At 40.8% G+C, this 15133-nt stretch overlaps 1 protein-coding gene across 6 annotated transcripts in view; it reads left to right on the forward strand.

Moving 5' to 3' along the window:
- LOC128693573 (uncharacterized) overlaps window positions 1-15133 on the forward strand; it is an 82884-nt gene that overhangs the window by 32898 nt on the left and 34853 nt on the right. The window contains exon 1 of one of the 6 annotated variants that reach the window (XM_053783360.2): window positions 978-1065. The exons of 1 other annotated variant lie outside the window; for it this stretch is intronic. Coding sequence is in view for 4 of the 5 variants with exons in the window: in XM_053783358.2 (XP_053639333.2) it covers window positions 12985-13119 (135 nt within the window). In the remaining variant the exon portion in view is untranslated. Of the gene's footprint in view, window positions 1-977; window positions 1396-12471; window positions 12630-12914; window positions 13120-15133 lie in introns of those variants that run through there. 4 more of the 6 variants (XM_053783357.2, XM_053783359.2, XM_053783358.2 and 1 more) reach the window with 4 other exon arrangements.

The following is a 15133-nucleotide window of genomic DNA, read 5'->3' on the forward strand; positions in this document are numbered from 1 at the left end:
TGGACAGGCTGTAAGCCAGGTCCAACAACTGGCTCCTGGAGTAACCCCACCAAGTGCAAATTCATGAAGATTGGTTAAGGTTAAGAGAGGTTAAGGGAAACCTGATGACACTGGGGGATAGGAGGGATAGGGGAGATATGATAACGGCATATAAGATACTGATAAGAATTGACAAGATGGATACGGACAAAATGTTTCAGAGATGGGACACAGCAACATGGGGTCACAACCGGAAGTTGAAAATTCAGATGAGTCACAGGGATGTTAGGAAATATTTCTTCAGACACAGAGCTGTTGGAAAGTGTAACAGTCTGGAGAGTGATGTAATAGAAACAGGATTCATACGTAGCTCTAAGAAGACATACGATAAAGCTCATGGAGCACGGAGAGAGTGGACCTAGTAGCGACCAGCGAAGAAGCAGGGCCAGGAGCTATGAATCGACCCCTGCAACCATAATTAGGTGAGTACAAGGGGACATAACTGGAAGTTAAAAAACTCAGATGGGTCATAGGGATGTTAGGAATTATTTCTTCAACCTTAGAGTTGTCAGCCGGACAATCTGTAGAGTGTAGTGGAGGCAGGATCCATACATAGCTTTAAAATAAGGTACGATAGGGTTCTTGGAGCTGGGAGAGAATGGACCTAGTAGCGACTAGCGAAGAGGCGAGACCAGGAGCTGTGAATGAACCCCTCCAACCACAAATAGGTGAGTATACACACACACACGTGTGTGTGTGAGTATTGCATCATTGGCTATACCGTCCCAGGAACATCACTCAGCAGATGCCAATTACCTACATATTTTATATAATTAGGTAAGTAGATCTGATCTAGATATTCGCTGCCTTTATTAAGCTGAAATATTAGTATTTCTATATTTACGAAAGAAAACTTCAAAATATTTGAGATAATGTGATAATTTAGCGGTAATTAAAGAAATTTGGTAATGGTTGTGAGGCCCTGGCAGTGGGAATGTGTTGTAGTGGGCAGCCAGGGCAGGGTGGCTCTCCAACCTCTGGCCCAGTGTGACTAAGGCAGTGGGCTGGTGTGCTTGTACTGAACCAGTTAAGTCGTACTTATAACCCACATATACGATACTTCGATACGACTGTTTTCGACTCTATGCCCGAGAACGACTACGAAACGAGTTATTCATAATCAGAAGATAGGTCAAGTGCTGTATTTTAAAAAATTTACAAAGTGATTCCTTGATAAGCTAAGACAAGATTTGTTTGGAATTTTAACTCGGAGGGTTAGTCACCCAGGATAACCCGAGGACTGTCTCCGAGTCTAGGGAAACTAGATTTTTTGTTGCTGTGTTGAGATAACTGATCGTGAAGATGGTGAGGTGTATGATACAGTCCCATAACCAGAAGTACTGGATGACTCATAGAGTGAGAAATGTCTTTCTACCTAATGTTCATATTAGTAACATACACTAATACATACAAGTTTTGGAGTATTTCGTAGACCATAAAAAGATGTGGTAGCACGTTCGTCTCGCGACCAGAGAACCGAGGTTTAATACAAGCGAGACATGGGCACTCTTCCTGTCCTTGTTCACATAACAGGAAATACCACATCCTTCTAGCAACTGTCATTTTTTCACATATGGTTTACAGCACATTTCTAGGTTAGGCTAAGCATCCCTGAATGGTTGACAGAATTTGTTTTAATGCTTACTGTAAGGTTTCCCTAGCTAAGGTTTCTAGCTAACAAAATTAGGGCGGCAGTTATAACCATCTCTGAATCTTGGTTGGATGATACGGTGACTGACGACGAGGTCAAAATAGATGGTTACAATATAAAACGCTTAGATAGGAACAGAAAGGGTGGTGGAGTATGTGCCTACATTAGAAATGACTTAGCTTACAACCCAAGACCTGATTTAAATAGCAATAAACTGGAGATTCTATGGTTTGAAGTGCTGCTTCCTAAGGCCAAACCCATCTTAGTAGGAACTAGTTACCGCCCTCCTACCCAGGACCAGTTCTTAGAAGACTTTTCCAGAGTCTTGTCCGGAGTTGAAAACAATTGCGAGACAATAATACTGGGCGACTTCAATATCTGTTTTCAGCAGCAAAATAACGGGCTATGCAAAAGGTATAAGCAAATTCTAGGATTAAATAGTTACACTCAACTAATTAATACTCCAACCCGGATCACACAGTTCTCAGCCACTCTAATTGACCACATACTTTGTAACCGCTCTGAGAACATTAGTCAGTCAGGCGTCATTACCACAGGTCTTAGTGATCATTTCATCATTTACTGCACCAGGAAAATCACTAGGGATAGGATAGGCCTACACAGGACAATAAAAATGAGGTCAACTAGAAACTACAGTAAAGAAACACTGGTAAATAGGCTACACAATTGTGACTGGACAGAGATAACAAGTTGCACGGACGTAAACGATGCCTGGGAAAAATTCAAAACAATGTTCACTACCATCCTTGATAATATTGCACCAGTTAAAGAGGTTAGGATTAAACGAAGAACTGAACCCTGGATGAATACTGAGATATTAAATAATATGAAATTCAGAGACCAGCTGCTAAAAAGATTTAAAGCAAACAGACAGGATATTGCAGCACTAAATGAATTCCAAAGGGTGAGGAACAGAGTACAGAGACTTATAAAAGGAGCAGAGGCAAAGCACTACTGGTCAAAAATTGAAGAGTATAAGCATAACCCCAGAAAGCTCTGGCAACAACTAAAACATTTGGGGTATACCTGGAGTTTACCTGGAGAGAGTTCCGGGGGTCAACGCCCCCGCGGCCCGGTCTGTGACCAGGCCTCCTGGTGGATCAGAGCCTGATCAACCAGGCTGTTGCTGCTGGCTGCACGCAAACCAACGTACGAGCCACAGCCCGGCTGATCAGGAACTGACTTTAGGTGCTTGTCCAGTGCCCGCTTGAAGACTGCCAGGGGTCTGTTGGTAATCCCCCTTATGTATGCTGGGAGGCAGTTGAACAGTCTCGGGCCCCTGACACTTATTGTATGGTCTCATAACGTGCTAGTGACACCCCTGCTTTTCATTGGGGGGATGGTGCATCGTCTGCCAAGTCTTTTGCTTTCGTAGTGAGTGATTTTCGTGTGCAAGTTCGGTACTAGTCCCTCTAGGATTTTCCAGGTGTATATAATCGTGTATCTCTCCCTCCTGCGTTCCAGGGAATACAGGTTTAGGAACCTCAAGCGCTCCCAGTAATTGAGGTGTTTTATCTCCGTTATGCGCGCCGTGAAAGTTCTCTGTACATTTTCTAGGTCGGCAATTTCACCTGCCTTGAAAGGTGCTGTTAGTGTGCAGCAATATTCCAGCCTAGATAGAACAAGTGACCTGAAGAGTGTCATCATGGGCTTGGCCTCCCTAGTTTTGAAGGTTCTCATTATCCATCCTGTCATTTTTCTAGCAGATGCGATTGATACATGATCACTCCCAGGTCTTTGACGTTGGTGTTTCGCTCTATTTTGTGGCCAGAATTTGTTTTGTACTCTGATGAAGATTTAATTTCCTCATGTTTACCATATCTGAGTAATTGAAATTTCTCATCGTTGAACTTCATATTGTTTTCTGCAGCCCACTGAAAGATTTGGTTGATGTCCGCCTGGAGCTTTGCAGTGTCTGCAATGGAAGACACTGTCATGCAGATTCGGGTGTCATCTGCAAAGGAAGACACGGTGCTGTGGCTGACATCCTTGTCTATGTCGGATATGAGGATGAGGAACAAGATGGGAGCGAGTACTGTGCCTTGTGGAACAGAGCTTTTCACCGTAGCTGCCTCGGACTTTACTCTGTTGACGACTACTCTCTGTGTTCTGTTAGTGAGGAAATTATAGATCCATCGACCGACTTTTCCTGTTATTCCTTTAGCACGCATTTTGTGCGCTATTACGCCATGGTCACACTTGTCGAAGGCTTTTGCAAAGTCTGTATATATTACATCTGCATTCTTTTTGTCTTCTAGTGCATTTAGGACCTTGTCGTAGTGATCCAATAGTTGAGACAGACAGGAGCGACCTGTTCTAAACCCATGTTGCCCTGGGTTGTGTAACTGATGGGTTTCTAGATGGGTAGTGATCTTGCTTCTTAGGACCCTTTCAAAGATTTTTATGATATGGGATGTTAGTGCTATTGGTCTGTAGTTCTTTGCTGTTGCTTTACTGCCCCCTTTGTGGAGTGGGGCTATGTCTGTTGTTTTTAGTAACTGTGGGACGACCCCGTGTCCATGCTCCCTCTCCATAGGATGGAAAAGGCTCGTGATAGGGGCTTCTTGCAGTTCTTGATGAACACAGAGTTCCATGAGTCTGGCCCTGGGGCAGAGTGCATGGGCATGTCATTTATCGCCTGTTCGAAGTCATTTGGCGTCAGGATAACATCGGATAGGCTTGTGTTAATCAAATTTTGTGGCTCTCTCATAAAAAATTCATTTTGATCTTCGACTCTCAGTCTGGTTAGCGGCTTGCTAAAAACTGAGTCATATTGGGACTTGAGTAGCTCACTCATTTCCTTGCTGTCATCTGTGTAGGACCCATCTTGTTTAAGTAGGGGCCCAATACTGGACGTTCTCGATTTTGATTTGGCATAGGAGAAGAAATACTTTGGGTTTCTTTCGATTTCATTTATGGCTTTTAGTTCTTCCCGCGATTCCTGGCTCCTAAAGGATTCTTTTAGCTTAAGTTCGATGCTTGCTATTTCTCTGACCAGTGTCTCCCTACGCATTTCAGATATATTGACCTCTTTTAGCCGCTCTGTTATTCTTTTCCGTCGCCTGTAAAGGGAGCGCCTGTCTCTTTCTATTTTACATCTACTCCTTTTTCTTAGAGGAATAAGCCTTGTGCATACATCGAGTGCCACCGAGTTAATCTGTTCTAGGCATAAGTTGGGGTCTGTGTTGCTTAGTATATCTTCCCAGCTTATATCGGTTAGGACTTGGTTTACTTGGTCCCACTTTATGTTTTTGTTATTGAAGTTGGATTTGGTGAATGCTCCCTCGTGACTAATCTCATTTTGTCGGTCTGGGGCTCCGCGCATACATGTCTGAACCTCAATTATGTTGTGATCTGAGTATATTGTTTTTGATATGGTGACATTTCTTATCAGATCATCATTGTTAGTGAAGATGAGGTCTAGTGTATTCTCCAGTCTAGTAGGCTCTATTATTTGCTGGTTTAAATTGAATTTTGTGCAGAGATTTAAAAGCTCGCGTGAGTGTGAGTTTTCATCAGAGCTGCCTCCTGGTGTTATTACTGCAACAATATTATTTGCTATATTCCTCCATTTTATGTGCCTTAAGTTGAAATCCCCCAGGAGCAAGATGTTGGGTGCAGGAGCTGGAAGATTTTCCAGACAGTGGTCAATTTTTAACAGCTGTTCCTGGAATTGCTGGGATGTTGCATCCGGAGGCTTGTAGACTACCACAATGACTAGGTTTTGGTTCTCGACCTTTACTGCTAAAACTTCCACTACATCATATGAGGCATTTAGCAGTTCTGTGCAAACAAGTGACTCTGCAATGTACAGGCCAACCCCCCCCCCCCCCCCTTTTGCCTGTTCACTCTGTCACATCTGTATAGGTTGTAACCTGGGATCCATATTTCGTTGTCCAAGTGATCCTTTATGTGGGTCTCAGTGAAAGCCGCGAACATTGCCTTTGCCTCTGCAAGCAGTCCACGGATGAAAGGTATTTTGTTGTTTGTTGCTGGCTTTAGACCCTGTATATTTGCAAAGAAGAATGTTATCGGACTGGTGGTATTGTTGGTACTGGGGGGGGGATTTTTTTCCGGCATTAGTATCTGTATCTGTTGGTTTGGAGTGGAGGCCATCGACTGTGGTTCCACTCCAGGAATGACTGGATTTGGTGTACGATTTCTGCCATTTCCTGCCAGTTTTTTTCCTTCCTGGCACTAAAAAACCTCTCCCTCTTGAGTGGCTGTGGCTACCCAGGTTTTCCCATGGCCTGGATGTTTTGTATCTTTTTGTCCCCTTTAGATGGCATGCCTGGCAATTTAAGTTATAGCACAGTCTTTCCTGTACTGAAGAGGTACACAGTTCAGGGTGAAAGCTTACAGCCATAAGCTGTATAAGCTTATAGCCATAAGCCAGTAGATAGGTCTAACATAGTACTCACTATCGATAATGAGGTATGCCATGAAACATCTAAGGTGGCAAATTGCTTTAATTCATACTACACATCTGTTGCATCAACACTAGTAAGTAAACTACCAGCTGCATCAAATACCTTTAACACAGACTCTGATAAGTTTCAAGCATACTATACCAATAAATGGGTAACCCCAAACAGTTGTCAACTAGTAAGTGTATCTCATGACTTTATTCAAAAAGAACTAAGCAGGTTAAACCCAACTAAGAGCACAGGCCCTGATAACATCCCGTCTAAGTTCCTAAAAGATGGTGCTTCTGAACTGTCAATCCCTATTGCTCACATAATAAATCTATCAATCACCACTAATACCGTACCGGAGGGGTTCAAGGAGACCAGAGTTACTCCTATCTTCAAGAAAAATAGTAGGTCTGATGTAAGCAACTATAGGCCTGTTAGTATACTCAGTATAATATCTAAAATTCTAGAGAGAGCGGTGTATTCTCAAGTAGTTAAGTACCTTAATGACAACAACATTCTCCATAGCTATCAATCGGGCTTTAGAAGATCCTACTCAACCGACACCTCCCTTATTAATCTGATGGATTACCTGAGAACTGAAATGTCAAAGGGGAACCTCATAGGTATGGTAACCTTAGACCTGCAAAAGGCTTTCGATACTGTCAACCACAATATATTATGTAATAAACTTCAAGCTATCGGTATAGGTTCTGTAGACTGGTTTAAGTCCTACCTTAGCAACAGGAGACAAATAGTCAAAATCAACAAAACAGAATCAGAACCCCTGCCGATAACATGTGGAGTTCCCCAAGGTAGTATTCTGGGTCCCTTATTATTCTTATGTTATGTCAATGATATGTCTATCAGTGTCAAGTGCAAACTCCTACTGTATGCAGATGACAGTGCTCTGTTAGTGTCAGGTAAAGACCCACAAGATATTGCTAATGTTTTAACACTGGAACTGGAGTCCTGCAGCAAATGGTTAGTAGACAACAAACTATCATTACACCTAGGGAAAACTGAAGCCATTCTCTTTGGCACGAAACATAAACTGAGAAGGGTAAATAACTTTAATGTTCAATGTAATGGTGAGCCCATCACTTTGGTTTCATCAGTAAAATATTTGGGAATCCCCTTTGACCCATGCATGTCAGGAGAATTGATAGGGAACAGTGTATGTGTGCTCAAATTGTTAATAAAAATGCCAGACTGAAGTTCCTGTATAGACAAGCATAGTGTCTACCTACTGAGGCTCGCAGGACCCTATGTCTAGCCCTTATACAATGCCATATGAATTACGCTTGCTCTTCTTGGTACTCTGCCTTGACAAAAAAAACTGAAAGATAGACTGCAAATCACCCAGAACAAAATGTAAGATTCATCCTGGGGCTGGGACCAAGAGAACATGTAGGCCAGGATGAATTACAGCAGTTGGATATGCTGAATGTTGAAGACAGAGTAAAACAACTGAAGCTAAATCATGTTTATAAAATTGCTCACAGTGTCCAGAATATCTTGCTGTCAATTTTGTCATGATTGGGAACCAAAGCAATCATAGTACTAGGGGGAGAGAGCACAACTTTGTAGTACCCACAGTCATTGGCCAGGCTTCAAACACCTTTTATTGTACAGCAATAAAGGAATGGAACAGACTACCCGCACATGTCAAAGCCAGTCATAGCATGAACCAGTTCAAGAAGAGTGCCAAAAGGTGTCTGATGAATGTAGCTACAGAAAGGGAGGGGAATGATTTTCTATTTTTTATCTAACATACGTGTAAATTTTACCTTATTCCTAGTAATGACCCTCGTATTGTAGATAGTCTTAATGACCCTCGTGTAGTAGATAGTCTGTTTAGTATGATAATAAGATGTTATCTTCATTATAGAATAATAAGAAAATATTATAACCTTTATATTATAATAATAAGGTAAAAGGACCCCAATGGAAATAAGTCACTCTGACTTTTTTGGGTTATCCTAGGTTCTCTACACATATGCTGCTATGTATGATAATTCTATGTAACTGTATTTGTGTATACCTGAATAAACTTACTTATTCCCTGTGAAGGTGCCAGTTTGTCATTGTTATTGACAGTACTGACATGTAAACGCACTAGAAATTTATGCCGCACAGTTCACTAGTTCATTTTTTGCGTGGCAGCTGGGTTTATAGTATACGGGGATACCTTTCACGGATCATTAAAGTGAAGGGGCTGGGCTTATAGCATACGGGGATACCTTTCACAGATCATTAAGGTGAAGGGGCTGGGCTTATAGTATACGGGGATACCTTTCACGGATCATTAAGGTGAAGGGGACTGGGCTTATAGTATACGGGGATACCTTTCACGGATCATTAAGGTGAAGGGGCTGGGCTTATAGTATACGGGGATACCTTTCACGGATCGCGCAGTGATCGAAATACCTGATATTCACCTGAAATCGCTGAATCCGTAGGGAGTCATACAGCTGGGGAAGAGGCAATCAGGTTTGATCTGGGGAAGAGGGAAGGGTCGCTCCAAGTCCTTGAATCTAGAACACTTGGTATATATGTAAGAACACGGACGCTTTAGTTTATTTAAAAGTTCTAAGCTTTATGCAGGATATGTATGGCTTTATTAAGGATATGTATCGCTTTATTAAGGATATGTATGGCTTTATTAAGGATATGTATCGCTTTATTAAGGATATGTATGGCTTTATTAAGGATATGTATGGCTTTATTAATTATATGTATGACTTTATTAAGGATGTGTATGGCTTTATTAAGGATATGTATCGCTTTATTAAGGATATGTATGGCTTTATTAAGGATATGTATGGCTTTATTAAGGATATGTATGACTTTATTAAGGATGTGTATGGCTTTATTAAGGATATGTATGGCTTTATTAAGGATATGTATGGCTTTATTAAGGATATGTATGGCTTTATTAAGGATATGTATGACTTATTAAGGATATGTATGGCTTTATTAAGGATATGTATGGCTTTATTAAGGATATGTATGGCTTTATTAAGGATATGTATGGCTTTATTGTTATGTATGGCTTTATTAAGGATATGTGTGTCTTTATTAAGGATATGTATGGCTTTATTAAGGATATGTATGGCTTTATTAAGGATATGTATGCCTTTATTAAGAATATGTATGGCTTTATTGTTATGTATGGCTTTATTAAGGATATGTATGACTTTATTAAGGATATGTAAGACTTTATTAAGGATATGTAAGACTTTATTAAGGATATGTATGACTTTATTAAGGATATGTATGTCTTTATTAAGGATATGTATGTCTTTATTAAGGATATGTATGTCTTTATTAAGGATATGTATGTCTTTATTAAGGATATGTATGGCTTTATTAAGGATATGTATGTCTTTATTAAGGATATGTATGGCTTTATTAAGGATATGTATGGCTTTATTAAGGATATGTATGCCTTTATTATGGATATGTATGGCTTTATCTAGGATACTTATGGTTTTATCTAGGATATATATGGCTTTATCTAGAATACTTATGATTTTATCTAGGATATGTATGATTTTATCTAGGATATGTATGGTTTTATCTTGGCTATGTATATGGTTATAACCAAAATACGTATAATTTTTTCAGGATACTTGTAATCTTATTCAGGGTACGTATGGTTTTATTCTGGATACGTATGGTTTTATTCTGGATACGTATAGTTTTATTCCGGATACGTATGGTTTTATTCCGGATACGTATGGTTTTATTCCGGATACGTATGGTTTTATTCCGGATACGTATGGTTTTATTCTGGATACGTATGGTTTTATTCCGGATACGTATGGTTTTATTCCGGATATGTATGGTTTTATTCCGGATACGTATGGTTTTATTCCGGATACTTATGGTTTTATTCCGGATACGTATGGTTTTATTCTGGATACGTATGGTTTTATTCCGGATACGTATGGTTTTATTCCGGATACGTATGGTTTTATTCCGGATACGTATGGTTTTATTCTGGATACGTATGGTTTTATTCCGGATACGTATGGTTTTATTCCGGATATGTATGGTTTTATTCCGGATACGTATGGTTTTATTCCGGATACGTATGTTTTTATTCCGGATACGTATGGTTTTATTCCGGATACGTATGGTTTTATTCCGGATACGTATGGTTTTATTCCGGATACTTATGGTTTTATTCCGGAAACGTATGGTTTTATTCATGATAGTACGGTCTCATATTGTTATTCATGCTCGCAATGGTTGCAATAAATACTCAGTTGTTATAGACATGCATTGGTGGAAATTTCTGTAGATTCAGTGGTTAAGAGTGATGAATAAGACGTGTGCAACACCTGGGTAGCTCAGTAAAACTGCGCAAGTGCTGGACGTGACTTATTCATCAACTTGCTCATGTTGCTTACCCGTAGTATTATAGATTATGGTGTAAGCATAACTTTACTTACCTGGGAGAATAGGCAAAGAATACGTAATATGCCGATTAAAGTGATAATTTGATGTTTTTGCTGGCTTGTTTATCGATGTTTGCTTGTAATACGTATATTGTGGACTGCCACCATCATCCACAAGATTGGGGGGGGGGGACATGCATTTATAGGGTTGCAGACAATGGTAGATTGACAACAAAAGGGCAAAAGGGGCATTTGTACTAGGGATTCCAGGTGAGTGGATCCAAGCCTCTATATTGTAAAATTAGTTGATTATTTTTATTTTAAGGACATCGCTGTCACATTCCATCAAACATTTTGCGCTTCCTTATATTCTATCATATAGAACGATTTCCCTGTTATATTCCATTCCATGGAACGGTTTCCCATCATATTTCATCACAGGTTAGTTTCCCGTCATATTCCATCACGTACGAGTGTCCCTATCATAATCCATTCCACAGGACAATTTTCCATCATATGGCCTGGTGGATAAAGCTCTCGCTTCACACGGCGAGGGCCTGGGTTCGATTCCCAGCAAGGGTAGAAACATTGGGCGTATTTCTTTACATCGGTTGTCTATGTTCACCCATCGGTAAAATGGGTACCTGGGAGTTAGTCGACTGGTGTGAGTCGCATCCTGGGACAAACCTGGCCTAATTTGCCCGAAATGCTTTGCACAACAAGCGGCTTTATATATAGTTATATGGTATACAGCTAGGCCTGTATACCATGTACATGTACTTGTTGTAAATAAAGATATTATTATTATTATTATTATTATTATTATTATTATTATTATTATTATTATTATTATTATAGGATGGTTTCCCGTCATATTCCATCACGGATGATAGTTTTCCCTGTGATACTTCATCACACACTATAACTATAACACTATAGTTTTACTGTCATAGCAAACGACACTGTGGTTTTCATGTCACACATCCCACAGGACTGTTTCCCTCTCATACTGCATCACACATTATGGTATTCCTGTAGTACTAAACCCCACACTATGGTATTCCTGATACTAAACCACACAGTCGTATTCCTGATACTAAATCACGCACCATGGTATTCCTGTGATACCAACCCACCACACACTATGGTATACCTATTATCCTCCATCTTAGGTTTCACACGAGGTAATGAAATTAGACATCTAGAACTGAAAGATAAAATTGTCAGGTAGACTTCGCCTGGTTAAAGTGTGCATCTCGCGTAGGAACTCAGGTGTGTTTGAAAATGTACTTTGGCATAATTTTGCTTGTGCTTAACAAACGAAATCTGTGTAAAAAATGTATTTTTTTTTCTGTTGCTTTATGATTATTTATATGTAAGACCCAAGAGGCAATGGTAATGTAAATATCGTATACTGTAATCGCAACAATAAAGAATATCCAATATTTTATGTCACAGACTCATTTTCTAGAAGAAAACCTAGAACATTATTTTTCTTTGACCTTTTTTTTAAATAGATTATCAATGCATTACGGTGTTATACTGGGAAAATAATGACAAAATCGGAAAAAAACGCATTTAGCTGTAGAAATGTTGTCAATGATATTTTGCAAACATGTTCGTTACCAGTTATAAACCCACCTGAATTTGGGCCAACTTCCCCTTCCTTAGATCAAACCTGATCACCTTCCGTTTCCCTGATGCTATAGTATCTTTACGGGTTTACCGCTTCCCAGTGAATAAATAATAATGAAGAGACATTTAACCAATTTTGGATCAATTGTTTTATCATTACACGTACAGCAGTATGTGTTACCTTTTACATTACATTTACGGGAGGAAATGATAAATCCGTATGGGTTGTGCAGTGCGTGGGGAATGAGAGACAGTCAGGTTTCATACAAGGTCAGGGAAAGTAGTTCCAATTCCTTTGATCAAGAGCCCTTCAGCATCAGCAAGGAACCTCCCTTGACAGGGCAGTATAGTTCACAAATAACCCGCACTTAGGAGAGAAACCTCATGACGAAGTTTCGGTCCATCCTGGAGCATTGTTATGTCAGATGGTGGCGAGAAAAGTAGAGAAAACTAGAAGACAACATGGTAGGGGGATGGGGAGAAGATAGTAGTGTTGGTGGTTATGATGGCAGCAATAGTAGTAGTGATGGTAGTGGGATGGTTAATTGTTCTGCCAGGGTATTTTGCAGTACAAGGCAGGAGAGGGAAATACCAAAGCGAGTACTTAGTCTCTGAGGATCCATAAACTCGACCACTTTTTTTTTGTACACAAGTCGGCGCCACGGAAAGGAAATTTGACGCTTTCTACTGATACGAGAATTCCAGACACTGATTCATATTTATCCACTTTTACTGGGCCAGTAATCTGACTAGTTAGACCTGAACGGAGGCTCCAGCCTCCACTCCTTGCATTGAGTGAACCACACGGGTTTAGTGCTTCATGAAACACGAAACTACTGCGGTAACTCGATGCACTTCAATAGGCACCGTGCGTGTTTGTGTGTACTCTCCTATTTATGGTAGCAGGGGTCGAATCACAGCTCCTGGCCCCCGCCTCTTCGCTGGTTGCTACAAGGTCCATTCCCTGCTCAGTGAGCTTTATCATACTTCTTAATATATGTATGTGTATACCTGAAGTATACCTGTTTACCTGGAGTTTTACCTGGAGAGAGTTCCGGGGGTCAACGCCCCCGCGGCCCGGTCTGTGACCAGGCCTCCTGGTGGATCAGAGCCTGATCAACCAGGCTGTTACTGCTGGCTGCACGCAAACCAACGTACGAGCCACAGCCCGGCTGATCAGGAACCGACTTTAGGTGCTTGTCCAGTGCCAGCTTGAAGACTGCCAGGGGTCTGTTGGTAATCCCCCTTATGTATGCTGGGAGGCAGTTGAACAGTCTCGGGCCCCTGACACTTATTGTATGGTCTCTTAACGTGCTAGTGACACCCCTGCTTTTCATTGGGGGGGATGTTGCATCGTCTGCCAAGTCTTTTGCTTTCGTAGCGAGTGATTTTCATGTGCAAGTTCGGTACTAGCCCCTCTAGGATTTTCCAGGTGTATATAATCATGTATCTCTCCTGCCTGCGTTTCAGGGAATACAGGTTCAGGAACCTCAAGCGCTCCCAGTAATTGAGGTGTTTTATCTCTGTTATGCGCTCCGTGAAGGTTCTCTGTACATTTTCTAGGTCAGCAATTTCACCTGCCTTGAAAGGTAATGTTAGTGTGCAGCAATATTCCAGCCTAGATAGAACAAGTGACCTGAAGAGTGTCATCATGGGCTTGGCATCCCTCGTTTTGAAGGTTCTCATTATCCATCCTGTCATTTTTCTAGCAGATGCGATCGATACAACGTTATGGTCCTTGAAGGTGAGATCCTCCGACATGATCACTCCCAGGTCTTTGACGTTGGTGTTTCGCTCTATTTTGTGGCCAGAATTTGTTTTGTACTCTGATGAAGATTTAATTTCCTCGTGTTTACCATATCTGAGTAATTGAAATTTCTCATCGTTGAACTTCATATTGTTTTCTGCAGCCCACTGAAAGATTTGGTTGATGTCCGCCTGGAGCCTTGCAGTGTCTGCAATGGAAGACACTGTCATGCAGATTCGGGTGTCATCTGCAAAGGAAGACACGGTGCTGTGGCTGACATCCTTGTCTATGTCAGATATGAGGATGAGGAACAAGATGGGAGCGAGTACTGTGCCTTGTGGAACAGAGCTTTTCACCGTGCCTGCCTCGGACTTTACTCTGTTGACTACTACTCTCTGTGTTCTGTTAGTTAGTTAGTTTAATATGTTTATTATGCACCCCATACCCATCCTGTGGGCGGTAGTCAAAAGATTACAGAGGTACATAATTGGTCCAGGGACTGGACTCCAAAGTTTTGATAGCTGAGCAAGTTACAGAGGTAATGAACTCACAATTTACAAAGGTAATGAACTCACAATTTACAAAGGTAATGAACTCACAATTTACAAAGGTAATGAACTCACAATTTACAAAGGTAATGAACTCCAGGTAAGTCTGGTCACAATCATGACAAGTTACAAAGGTATTTACAGATTACAGAGGTACGTAATGGGTCCAGGGACTGGGCCCCCAAAGTTTTGATAGCTGAACTAGGTACAAAGGTAATGAGCTCACAAGTTACAAAGGTAATGAATTCTGTAGAATGGTTACTTACGTTTATACTTTGGCTACAATCATGAACAAATTATAGAGTAATGAGGAGTAGTGAGGAAATTATAGATCCATCGACCGACTTTTCCTGTTATTCCTTTAGCACGCATTTTGTGCGCTATTACACCATGGTCACACTTGTCGAAGGCTTTTGCAAAGTCTGTATATATTACATCTGCATTCTTTTTGTCTTCTAGTGCATCTAGGACCTTGTCGTAGTGATCCAATAGTTGAGACAGACAGGAGCAACCTGTTCTAAACCCATGTTGCATTGGGTTGTGTAACTGATGGGTTTCTAGATGGGTGGTGATCTTGCTTCTTAGGACTCTTTCAAAGATTTTTATGATATGGGATGTTAGTGCTATCGGTCTGTAGTTCTTTGCTGTTGCTTTACTGCCCCCTTTGTGGAGTG

This window comes from Cherax quadricarinatus, unplaced genomic scaffold (assembly GCF_038502225.1).
Source record: "Cherax quadricarinatus isolate ZL_2023a unplaced genomic scaffold, ASM3850222v1 Contig160, whole genome shotgun sequence".
In the NCBI taxonomy this organism is placed as follows: Eukaryota; Metazoa; Arthropoda; class Malacostraca; order Decapoda; family Parastacidae; genus Cherax; species Cherax quadricarinatus.